This window comes from Ambystoma mexicanum, chromosome 10 (assembly GCF_040938575.1).
Source record: "Ambystoma mexicanum isolate Mex_15411 chromosome 10, UKY_AmexF1_1, whole genome shotgun sequence".
Lineage (NCBI taxonomy): Eukaryota > Metazoa > Chordata > Amphibia > Caudata > Ambystomatidae > Ambystoma > Ambystoma mexicanum.
The window spans coordinates 728,959,075-728,972,471 of NC_090932.1; the positions used below are offsets into that span (position 1 = coordinate 728,959,075).

At 39.8% G+C, this 13,397-nt stretch overlaps 1 protein-coding gene across 1 annotated transcript in view; it reads left to right on the top strand.

Moving 5' to 3' along the window:
• Nucleotides 1–13,397, top strand: part of CP (ceruloplasmin) — a 536,222-nt gene that overhangs the window by 298,798 nt on the left and 224,027 nt on the right. Inside the window, exon 11 of the mRNA XM_069618363.1 lies at nucleotides 8,090–8,302. Within this exon, the coding sequence (XP_069474464.1) occupies nucleotides 8,090–8,302 (213 nt within the window). The remainder of the gene's footprint in view (nucleotides 1–8,089; nucleotides 8,303–13,397) is intronic.

The following is a 13,397-nucleotide window of genomic DNA, read 5'->3' on the forward strand; positions in this document are numbered from 1 at the left end:
AATAAAAATGCTCCAAACGTGGGCTATATTCACAAAGGTAAGCCCGCGTTCTGAGCACTTACATTAGTGTCAGGCTATTCCTTTCCCTGCTCCCCCTTCCTATTAGCACCCGTGTAGATCACTACAGGGGTGCTCATTTTTTGTTTTTTCCCTTTTGAAATAGTGAAAGAAAAACGTACCTTTTCCTCGTCACCCTACCCCATGCTGACATCAGCCAGGCAGTCCCCTCTTCAATGTTCATGAAATCCGTCATGAACATTGAAGATGGACTTCCTGGTTTGAAGGCAGTGCAGCATTGGCTGCGAGGAAAAGGTATTTTTTTTTCTTTCAAAATAAAAGAAAACCCTTAGCACCTGCAGATGCGCAGTGTTCTACATGGGTGCTAATAGCGGTATCCTCCTTGGTGGTTGGGCCCACCCTGTGGGCAACAGCTGCCACCCTCATTAAGTGACCCTCACTTCCCTCGGGCCCTTAACTTGGGTGGCGGGCCGTTACCCACAGGATCCGGCCCGCCACCTCGGGGAATATTGCTTCAGTATTACTTTACACTTAGTAACAAAATGTAAAGGCCACCTGCAAACCATACTTTGCAAATGGCATTTACAATGGATTCCTATGCGATCCACATGCCTTTATCAAATGCCAAAAGCAGGCAAATTTCATAGGAATGCATTGGTTTAACTCCTACATGGAAGTCCCATGCAGGCTTTAAACCATATGCGCTTTGAAGACAGAGAAGGATCGCATGGAGGAAATATTAATCGCATATTGCGCTCATTCTCCACCTTTAAATGGCATAAAATACCCTGGAATGTAAAAGTAAGGCATAAATGGTGTTAATGGCAAACGGCTTACTTTTACGCCTTACTTTTTCACCCCAGAGAATGCAGAATGACCCACACAGTGTTTTAATTCTTTATGTCTCTTTGATGTGAAAACTCAACACCTCTGCCTTTTATGTGAACAATACTTATTAGTTGCATGTATGCATGTATATTGTATTAATAAAATAGCTGATAGAGTATTATGCACAAAAAGGGGGTCAAACCATTGTCAGAATACAACATGAAACAGCCAAAGAAATATATAGCCCAAACATGTGGTATATACAAAATCCAATAGCTGATACAAGCTGAGGCTGTGAAATAGAAGGTTGTATGCAAATTGTTCAAATGACAATTGTCCGAATGACAATTGACCTTCTGCACAATTGACCGAATTTAAACGGTCAATTAGGATATGTATGCTGTTAAGGATTTCAATCAGGCGATACACTCTTCTCCCGGCCTAGTGTACAACGCAATGGAAAACTTATTTGATATATGGATTCAATTATTTGTCACGCTGGACCAGAAATCAGGCTGGTTTGTAAAAGGTATTATTTATTTACTTAGTTAAGATCAGAACACAATATATATATTAATAGGTAAACAACAATCACCAATGGGATGACAGAACACAGAATGATGTCTATAATACACTGGGACAAAGTTATGGGCAAGCAAATGTAGCACAGAAAATAATACTTTTGTGTTGGTTTCAGATCAGATAGCACAATGGTTAGAAATTCCCCCTGCAACACTTCTCAACCCCCCAATAGGTAATGCAAAGAGATGGAAGGAGAGAGCAGGTATTCAGGAATGTACAGGTCATTGTCTCACTTCCCCCGAACCCCTTTATACAGAAAGAGAAAAACGAAGTGGGCTTTTCAACTGTCAGGATGACTTTTAAAATCTTTAAAATAGACTGGCCAAAAAGTCTAAATATGGTGTAAAATTCTTAAATTGCTCTAAATTCTTATGGGAGCCGCTTTGAATAGTTGCACACAGACACAAGCAATGATTTAATGCAAAGAAAACATTTGGAATCTTAAAATCCAAATTGGAAGCATTTTAGAGCTATTCTACACATGTACAAATTTCTCTAAATGATAATCCACTGCAAACTTTGCTATGTATAGATATGGATGTTGGCTACAAGTAGGAGTTGAAATTTTGTTTCTATCGCAGAAACTGAGTGAGTTACAGAGGATTTAGTGAAGGTCGTTTTTGTAAAATAGGTGCGAGAATTGAAAACAGAAATGCACTTTTAAAAATGACAAATGGGTTTGCTTACACTATATTAAAGTAGAATGCCGCACAGTTCAGGTGTGATACTCTGCTTTCTGTTTGGTTTGGGAATTACTTTCTTAATCAATCAATGGGAAGTTAGAGTTTAGGAACACATGTGAGAGAAGAGTCTGTGAAAAGATAGTTCTAACAATATTGGTTCTAATTGAAAGATAGGATGGATATAAGCTAGGGACAAGACTATGCAAAGTACATACGCTATATGACACAGTTCTTCCCATTTATACTCACTGGATACGTTTTTAAATGGGACCATCAGGATTCTGGACTGTTAGGATTCTTAACCGTCCAGATTCTGGACCTATCAGGGACTGACGGCTAGGCACATCGGACTGGACAGGGTCAGCAAGGCGCTCTGGTCGCAGCACGGCACAGGACTGGACAGGGTCAGCAAGGTGCTCTGGTCACAGCACGGCACAGGACTGGACGGGATCTGCCCTTCTTGGTTCTGAGGATCTTTCAATTCAGCAGGCAAGCAGTAACAGCACAGCCCGACTGTATTATGTTGCTTCCCCTAAGCTTTTGGTGTTCTGTTCTAGAATTTGAGGCCTAGCTGAGAATAGTTCAGCTATGCAATTGGCCCTTGCTTTGCCAAGTTTCTGGAGTCTGCAACAAGGAAAATGTAGATTTCAGCAGCAGGGTGCTCCGCAAGCATCAGGAGGGTGAGTGGATCTGTCTGTGTCCCTATGTGTGGTGAGCTGTCTCTATTTATGCTATGAAATGACATCATACAGGGGGTGTGTGGGTCGGCTTCTCTCAGCTTGTCCCCTTGTGCTGGGATAGGGTCAATACTTCATCTCCGCCTTGCAATTTGAGTGATTGGCTCAAGGCTGGGTGATGTCAGGATTTATGATTTGTTTCACAATTCCAGAGCCACTGGTCTCAAAATCGGATTTTATCTTAAACACACATTTCTACATTAGTCACGTTTCTACAAATTACACACAAAGATGCCATATTTTACATAGCAGCTATTCCTCAAAACCCCGTAGCTGTGGGACCATGTCTCCCCTTTCCACAGAATTTTGCCCTTTTTGCTATGAACACCCTTTCCGATTTTTCTGCAACTTTTCACAAATATGCACGTTTAACATGGGGATATGCATGTACATTTTCACAATTCTAACAGTCATGCATTTTGCGTTAAATCACATTTCTTGCCATTCCTTTCCAGAACATGTCACACGGTTTTGCCACCTCTTAAAACGTGCAGCCGGAAATTAAATGAACAACTCTCTCATTTTTATATTTTTCACCATTTTGACTAGCAAGTTATAAGTCTTTTTTAACAGTGTTCTTTGTTAATGTTCAGCCACAGATGGTTGTTTGGGTCCGCCTCTATTTGTCTCCCTGCAGTGCAGGAGCACTCTCCTCCTTGTTTGTTCCTTGCAGAGGCCATTTACAACCCTCCTCACACCTTGAGTTTCCTGAGGTGCAGCTTGTCATTGTTCCTTTTCCCTCTGTAGAAAAAATGATGTCCCAACCTATAATTGACACTTCCCCGTGAGTTCCTGCTGAGGGAAGGTCTTCCTTCTGTGAGACAGACCTGCTATTCCAGTTTTGCAGCTCAGCCTGGTTTAATTTAATTGTTAAATTATTTTGGCTTTTCCTTAGCACAAAACAAACTTGTTGTATCAAATAACAAATAGAATTCTCATTCAAGATTTTGAGCCTGTGGGATCAAAAACACAACTATAATATGGGTGACTATCAGTAACAGGCCTCAGTTTATAACATGTTAAAGTTTAAGCAGAAATGCCTCTGACAGCAGCTGTCATCACAGGTAGCCCTCTGCTACACAGAGATGTTTTACAGATCCACAGACAGGCCACTTTTGCTGTGAAAATCTCTTTATGCTCTCAGCCTTTCAGGACATTGTAAGTTCACAGTGATTCCTTAAACTAAGTGAATTGTAGCACCCAGCGAGAATTTTTAATATTTGAAGGTGTTCTGTACCGGCATTCAGATGTTTCAGCAGCAAAGAAAAGATGATTTAAAGCCATATTGGAGTTTCATTTTAGCAAAGCACTGCTTTTTCCTTCTGCACTCCACTTTCAATTGTTGTGAAGCCCAGTGACATATTTCAGTAGTGAGATCTCTGTTCCACCACTGACAACATGTGTGGCAGATTGGGCAGCCATCTTTTTGTGTGTTGAAAAGCGCGATTTTCAGGGGTTTTGTCGAGCACAAGGGTTTTGCAACCATTTTGCTGTGTCTGGGCCCACCATAACAGAGTGATGCAGAGTAGCAAAGTGGCCCTATGGGGGCTCAAATGGGAATGGGGAATGGTATTTTCAATGGGGACTTACCGGTCCCGCAAAGGTCGGACTAGACTGGTAAATCCCCATTGAACCAGGGCGGACACGGTACTGGTAATGGCGCTAGTCATGGCGCTAATGACTAGCACCAACCTCAGAATGAGGCCCATTGTGTTGATAAGTGCAGTACTGAATGAAATGCATGTCAACTATTGAATTGTGTTTATACCAAACTTTCAGACTATTGTTTTTTTTTTAGCTCTTTAATTTTGTGTATATACCGCATGGTTTGTCCATCCTTCAATACATATAACCATACCGTCTGTTGTGGTGTTAATAAACCCCACTATATGAACAGAAAAATCATAGCTGCAAAGAATAAATATATACAAGTTATAGGTGTTGAGTGTTCGCAGCAAAGAGACATCAAGAATGAAAACACCAAGGAGGTAATTTTGGTAAAAGTGGCAATTGCATGAAGAGGACCTCCAACATCAACATTTACGTGCAGTTGGGACTCATGAATGCAATGTTCCACTTTTACAAACAGAGTGGAAATGAAAGAGTAAAAACAAGCTAATCACTGTTACTCTTTCTTTTTATGCTCCTTTTTGTAAAAGATCTACCGGCCGCAAAAAATGTATCTTTGCAGACTGCATTTACAATAGGCTCCGGTGGCAGCATTCTACTTTCTGCTGGTGTTAAATGCATGCAGATTTCATAGCAATGCATTAGTTTCTCACCAACATCAAAATGTATGCTGGCGTTAAACCATGTATCATTTGAAGGCAGAGGGGCAATGCACGTGGAAACTTTCTTTAATTCTGCTTCGTGCTCCATACGCCCCTTTAAATAATATGAAAATGCCTCAAAATATAAAAGTGTAAAACTGAAGCATAAATGGCATACTCTTTGCTTTCACGCCTCCCTTTTCCACTTTCAGGACTTGGGAAATAAGTCCATATGTATTTAACCATGTGAAAAATCTATTTTTGAACTCAAATGTTGTAAATATGTCATAGGACTGCAGGCAAACATTATGCAGAGTGATCCCATACAGGATTCTATTGAGGAAAACAGGGTGAGTTATAGAACATCAAACAAAGTACTGCAGTTTTTAACAACTAACATTTGTGTCAAGAAATGTTCTTCACATTGGGTGCACCAAAAAATGTCTTACGTACATCTCACCCAATATAGTCACTAAACCAACAAAAAGTTCAAACAACATTATTTTGAGTATTTTTAAATAACTACGGAACTATACAGTTAATAATATTATACATCAACCGTAAAATGCTGAAACCAATTTAAATATAATAAACACAAATAACATCTCAGAAAATATACTAAAGTTTATATAAACTAACACGGTGAAAACATTAATACAAATTCAAATTCATCATCCTATATTTAAACATGTGCCGCGATCCACACAATGGATTCAGCAAGAGTCCCTGTGGCAAAGCCACCATTGAGGTTTTGCCCCGGCTTAGGCAGTTCAATAATTCTCTTGGCACTTACCTTGGTCAAGAAGAGAGTCATCCAATCAGGTCAGACGGTATACATGGCTCTCATAGATTTTAAAATGGCCTTTGATTCATTTCCGGAGGGAACTTTTGTTGTCAAAGATGGAAGAGGCAGCATGCCCGGCACATATTCTGGCATTTGTTTCGGGTACGTCCATACAAATTAGAGTGACCCAAGATGGACTCTTCACAAAATCTATCCCAACATCCAGAGGTCTTAAGCAGGGATGCACTTTCATGCATGTACTTTTTAATAGTTTCACAGCTGATATTGGCCTCCAATTGGAAAGCATAATTTCCTATCTACCAAAACTGGCATCTATTCCCCTACCGTGGCTCCTATTCGCAGATGATCTTGTTATTTTAGATAAAACTCTGATGTGTTTACAAAATTCATTATCAGCCCTCGAGCACTATGTTAACAAGAATCATCTAACTATCAATGTTGAGAAAACGAAAGTTATTGAGACACACATTTAAATGTTTTTTATATAAAAGACCATTGGTAACTGGATGAGCATCGCTATTTGGAAATGAGTACCATTAGCAGTAATCAATAGGCCCCTTACAAACTGGACTTGAGAAGGAAGGCCTTGTCACAGGCTTCACAGGCCGCAACAATACATAGGAAATATGGGAAATGTTCCTACAACCAATTACTCACCTTTTATAAGCAAAAGGTGGTCCCAATTTTAATTTCTGGAGCAGAAACTACGATGGTAGAAGCTGTGCCAGCCTGGAGTAGAATTGAGGGTTTGTTTGGAGGAAAGTGCTGTCTCTTCCATCAAGACATCCAGTTCAAATGATACTTTACGATTTGGGGCTATTATCCTTAAACATTATGTGCACATGGCGAACTATGAGTTTGTTCAGGAAGTATATTCTGAGCAATTGGAATTCTGTTTCAATATTGCCTGCCATAGCTGCATTACTAGACCCTAACCCCGGATTGGTCTTTGCAGGCATGGAAGGAAGCCTGTATACCTATAATGAGGAAAGAAGATATTTCACTAGATGTACTTGTATCTAATCCAGATCGAGCCAAGATAAAATGGTGGCACTATAATGGGAGGCTGACTTGGGATCAATGCAACAAATATAAGAATTTTAAGAGTGGTCATTTTTTTAATTGAAACCTTTTAACCAAATGGCTGCTTATCTTATGAAGTGACCGTCACCAAAATTTACAGGATTGTTTTTAAGATTCTGTTTTAATTTGTGGCAGACTAAAGACGTTCTAGGGGTGAGATTAAAAAGCTTGATGGGGGAAGAAACTGTTGGTTCTGAAAAAGTCAGAACCAGTTAGAAACCTTGAAGTTTTTTGTGGTGTTGAGTCTGCACGTGCTCCCACAATGAAAGATATTTTTTACAAATTTTTTTTACGGATTACAGAGATTTAACAGCTGACATTTTGTTTGGGAAAATGTTTTACTGGTCAACGTACAACTGTGATTTTAGCAACAATTACATTTCTGTTATTTTTTAGAGATTTTTAACTTTTAGAGATTGCATTTTATCAGTGAAATGGATTTATAATAAAATATTGAATCTGTCTTGTTTCAACATTGAAAGGTTGCTCTTTTGTCATTTTTTTTCCTTTTGTTCTGTAATCTTATCTTATTGTCCTGTTATTTTGCCAATCAAATTGTATTGAAAACTAAAACAATAAAAACAAAAAATTAAAGGATGACATTCCTATAAATCTATCTTCAGTTTCATGTGTAGCCATATGAAGAAATTCATATCTTGCCAACCAGGTTTTAGCTGTAATGGTCTCCCTGATTCTCTTGACCCAGCCGTCTTCAGGGCCCCTTCATAGATTTGGTGGGAAACATATACATTGTTTATAATAGAAACCCACAAAGAAAATGAATTTCAGTATTATACCATAATTACATTTAGCTATTAGGGAATACATATTAACTGGAGAACCAAGTGCCAATTTTACAGAGCACTTGAGATGTTATACAGACAGTCACACATTACTTTGCAGGTGCCACAAACACACAATAACCAAAAATGTGAACATATATCCAAATCTATACCAGACCACCACAATCCCATCTTCTGACGAGTTTACCTCATAATTTTATGGCAGCGATTATATGCTTTACCACATATTTGACTGCTTCTAAAATATATGTCTGTGTACTTTCTGTAAACCCCTTTCCAGCTATAAATGGCTACATGTACGGCAACCAACCTGGGCTGGATATGTGCAAAGGAGATACTATTTCGTGGCACATGATTGGCATGGGCACAGAGATTGACATGCATGGAATAAGCTTCTCCGGGAACACTTTTTCAACTAAAGGAACAAACCGGAACACGGCAAACCTCTTTCCACATACATCTTTCACAGTTACCATGGTACCCGATAACGAAGGTGAATTTACATTTTCAAAAGAGTTTTTCTTTATTAAGTAAATGAATAAATATTACACACTTATTTGTATTTTGAAAAAAATATTATTGTACTTCGGAATTTTATTTTTGATTGGCGATAAAAAAAATTGAATTGGGAAATGTCACACAGTATATTTCAATTAAGAGAATGCCTTTTCCTGTTTAATATATTAACCTGAAGTATGTATTTTTGCATGTATGTAGTGGGTAAGGGGGGTAGCGTGTTGATTTCTTGAAATTATTTATTTAATTTATTTATTTGCATTTTTAAAGCACTCACACAGCCCAGGGGCATCGAGGCGCTGTTACAGAATTTGTTTTTTTTGTTGTTGTCTTAGTTGCATATTCATAACGCGCTTAATACCTAGAGATTTCTAAGCACGGACCCGGTGATCGAACCTGTGTTGCTTCGTGTCATCTGGCTTCCAAGGCGAGCATGTTGCCACTGAGCTATCCTCCCGGGAAATTATGTATGTATGGGATTTACAAAGCACAAAGTCAAGAAGGAAAGTGGTCCCAATTGAAGCCAGATACCTCATATGAAGTTAGGATGCAAGCCACAAGATAGCATACAATAATTTTATTCAAGATGTATTTAAATTAAAGCTTTTTCAATTGATCCAAAACTCTAATCTTTGCCTCTTAGTGAGCAGCAGTTGTTATTTCTCAGGCTCTTTAATAATCTTGTAGGGTGCGCATTGGCAATAATGGCCTGCCAACCCGAGCGTTTGAAGGGCCAAGCGAAGTGAGGGCCTTGGCTCAGGTTGGCAGACTGTTAGTGCCAAAGCAAACTGCAAATTGAGGTAGTTAACACTAAAAGCACATCAGGTCTTCGACCTGCAGTGTTAACAGTTTGCAGCACTATTTAATGGAAAGCGGCTTTGCATAACTCACACATGCTGATTTCCCATTAAAAAAATTCAAAACAAGATGGCTGAATGTGAACTGGTAATGAGGCATTGTCCCTTTACCATTTTCATGTCAGCGTCTTGAAGGGCAGGGGCATGCAGCATTGCAGTTGCTGGAGTCAGACAAGAGAATGAAATGGGGACGGGTTGGGATGGGAGTAATAGAGGAGAAGGTGCTTGGTTAATGAGGGTCAGGGAATCATGGAGAAAGGGGGTAGCAGGCAGTTTGTTTTGTAGAACAAACAATACATGGGGGCTCAGGGAGTGGCTCATGAGGCAGGATTGGACACTGCCTTATACTGACAAATACAGCACACATTCCTTGTCTCCTGAGTGGATGGCTCCACTCCACAGGTTCTAATTGTCCATAGTAACTTTGACTTCAAGTTGCCACATGAAGCCTTTTCCTTTTGCACTTACTTTATTGGCTGCTTCTAAGAGAATATGCTGTGTTTCTCCTCGCTGTTACTTTCTTTTTGTTATTCATATATGTGTGTTAGATAAAAATGTTTATACTATCATTATTAAAAAAATGTAATCACATTCAATGTTCAGAAAAGTAGAATTTTCAAGAGAAAACACACAATCCTTCAATTCATACAATTACAAATTCTGAGATCGCAAAATCACAATAAATACACCTTTTCTTCTAAAAGGTAATAAATAATATGACTAAATTGTATGGCAGCTGTTGCCGTAGGTTGTTTGGGTTTACTTTCGAAGGATCATTAATACATCTCTTAAAAAACCTGAATCAGATAATTTGTGTAGCTTGACAATGCATAAAAAGATGTTTCAATGTGTCCAATGCATCTGATCATTTACACAGATGACATCTTCACGGGTCCCTGGGAATGGCCCTTCACGGGCCCATTACATCAAAAGGGTGCAATATATTAAACCTAAATTGCATGAAGCTGTATATTTCCCATCTGGGAAGTTCACAAGATGTTAGGAAGATTAAATATGTCTATATTCTTTATATAACCTATCATTCTCCAAAGTTTGTTTTACCCAATTATGCAGAATCAGTTTATCTTTTACCTTTCCTGGATCATTCATTAGCAATTATTTGGAGGACCCTATATCATTAAGGGGGTCATTACAAGTTGGGCGGTAGGGGTTACCGGACACCGGTAAGGAGACCGGTGCCGGTAATCCCTTACCGCCCAATTCCGAGGTCCCTTAGCGGGAACCTTAAAGAACGTGTGGTCTGACCACACGTTCTTTACGGGTCCCGCTACAGGACCAGGGCGCTAATAACGGTACCGCAAATTGCAGTACCGTTATTAGCTACTTCCCCATTCCCATTGAGCCCTATGGGGGCTCAAATGGGAATGGGGAATGGTTTGTTCAATGGGGATTTACCGGTCCCTCCAGGGTCGGAATGCACCAGTAAATTCCCATTGAACAAGACCGGTGCTGGACACGGTATTGGAAGCAGCCATGGCGCAAATAGCGCCATGGCTACCTCCAATCTCGGAATGAGGCCCTAAGTATATATATACATTCTGTTACAAAGTGCTTCAGAGGCAGGGAGGAACCTTTCCTTAAAATAGTATTGAGAACCTCTTACAGCATCTTTTTGAGGGGATTTAACATTTTCTGAAGAATCATCTTTTTTTAAACAGTGACTTTAGTATAAACAGACTGGAGGCCTAAATTCTACATGGAACAAGTTATTGGGACACACATGAGTCCGCTTTTAGGTTTCTTCCAAATTCGACCTTCAAGTTTATCCTCAACCATGTCTACTTACTTCCAAACCATACATTGTCACTGGAATTATTTTTGACTTGTAAAACCTCAACAGAGGTATAATGGAAAAAGCATTGTATTTACTTCTGATTGTCTTCTTCTGTGCCACTAGTGGTGATAGTTTATTTTGTAGGCTAGATAAAACTAATTTTTTACTAGGCTACTTGTTGACAGGGAAACCAAGATAAGTGAAACACTGGGCTATTGCTATGAGTTTCTCGGAAATATCCCCATTATTCTTAACCTGTGTCTTGGAGGAGGTCACCACTATTACAGCAGTCTTATTAATGTTGATCCACAAATTGATATCTCTGGTGTAGGCTCCTCTTGAGTTGAGTCACACTCTAATAACAGTATCAGACTATAGCTGTATAATAATTTTTAATAAATCTGTATGCCCCAATTCCAGAGCTTGTTCCACAGTTTTTGCCTATTCATACAGTAAAATGCAGCACTTAGATCTACATATTTTTTTTTTGGAATGCCTTGGAAACAAGTAACTTCATAATAAAACCATTAAGATAATTTCCTATCCCTTTCTTATAGCCAGTTTGGAAGATCGACAAGAAGTAGGATTTTGCAAACCAATCTTCCAATTCTGCCAAAACCAAAGAGGCAAACATTTTGCTGGGGGTGTCCAAGGAGCGATAGTTATCAGGTTCTGAACACTCATCCTTTTTATATTTTGGAACGATAAAGCTCTTATGCCAGGTCACTGGAAGCCTACATTCCAATCTTATTTCAGAGAACAGTGCAATTAATAACTCTGACCATAATGATGGATCCCCTTTAAGAATGAAATTCAAAAGACCTACAGTGCCTATTGCGGTCCGAGTCTCAATATCTTCTTTAGTTTGTCTCTGCCTGCAAACTGTTAGATACCCATAAGAAAAGTCTGTTTCAAGTGCAACAGATGTTCCAAATTTCCCTTCAAATTTTTTTTTCCGATTAGTCTCTGAGACAGGATTAGTCTGTAAGACATTCTGCATCCTACCCATATTAGTTCTACATTGCCAAAATCTTTTGGAATGTTTCAAGCTTAGCACTTTGGGCATGTCAATACTATTGGGGGCATTACGACCCTGACGGTAAGGGGTTAATGGTGCCGGTAAAGGTGCCGGAGCCGTCAACCCCTTACCGCCTCATTACAAGTTCTGCTTGTGGGACCCGCTAAGGACGCCTGGTTTTACCTGGTTTTAACATGCTTCCCCTTCCCATTGAGCCCTACGGGCACTCGAATGGGAATGCGGATGTACCGGGTCTGGGTTCCTTGAATGAGGAATTACTGGGCCCTCCAAAGACGGAATGGCCTGGTAAGGGTAGCCATGCTGCTAATAGTGGCATGGTTACCTCCTACCTCGTAATGACCCCCTATGTGTCTAATTCATAAGTGCTTTATGTTGAATCATCCGATTTTTGTACTTTTGTTTATGCCTCCTCACATGTTGTTCTTTTTCTCCTTGTCCTAAGGTATGATCTTTATTTATCACTCTGATGATTTTCCTCAGTAGCCTCTTTTCCAATAGGACCTCAATGTCAAATGTATGGTCATGCAGTAAAGGCTACTGCTTGGAGGTTAAATATTAAGGGAAAGGGAGGATAGCCATTCTTCCAATAAGTAGTTATAATTGAAAATAATGAAATTCCCTCTTAGACCCCTCAATAAATCAGGATATTCCATTTGGGCCACCTTACTGAAAAATGTCTCTCATGTGACCCTGGACCATTTCACTTTAGTACCTTGATGATAAACTTTTTGATGTTCCTAAGATAACTATCGAATTATTAAATCTTCAGGATTATGTAGGCATGATCACTATATCTGTTTCTTGGATGTATAATGAAATAATGAAGTAAAAAAATCGATTTTATGGCAAATAAATTATCTATTGGCCACCTTCTATTGGCCTCCAGGACAGTCCACTCATTTCCTCTCATCCTCCCAGAATGGGCTGACCTGGCATCCTCGTTACTCTCCTCCTCCTCTCAACTCCTCCTGATGGGTGATCTCAACATCCATCTGGACTCTCTTGACTCCTCAGGATCTTTCCGCAAACCTATGCGACTCTCTCTTCCTATCTATCCTACTTCTGGCCCCACTCACACTGTAGGCCACACCTTGGATGTTCTCATCTCTACTGACATCCCTCTCTCTACGCCTCTCACTGCCTCTCTCTCTTGGACTGACCACTCTCTTCTCTCAACACCTGACAGTCTCCTCACCTCTTGTAGCAATACACTCGGCATTGCTGCTTGGCTTCATAGTCAACAGACCCATGAAAAAAGTGACAGTGGCTGCCTTTGCCTCCACCTACTCTCCTCCTCCCATTCCTATGGCTGACTCCCACCCTGACACAGCCCTCGCTAACCTCAACCTCTCTATCTCCAACACTCTTGACACTCTTGCCC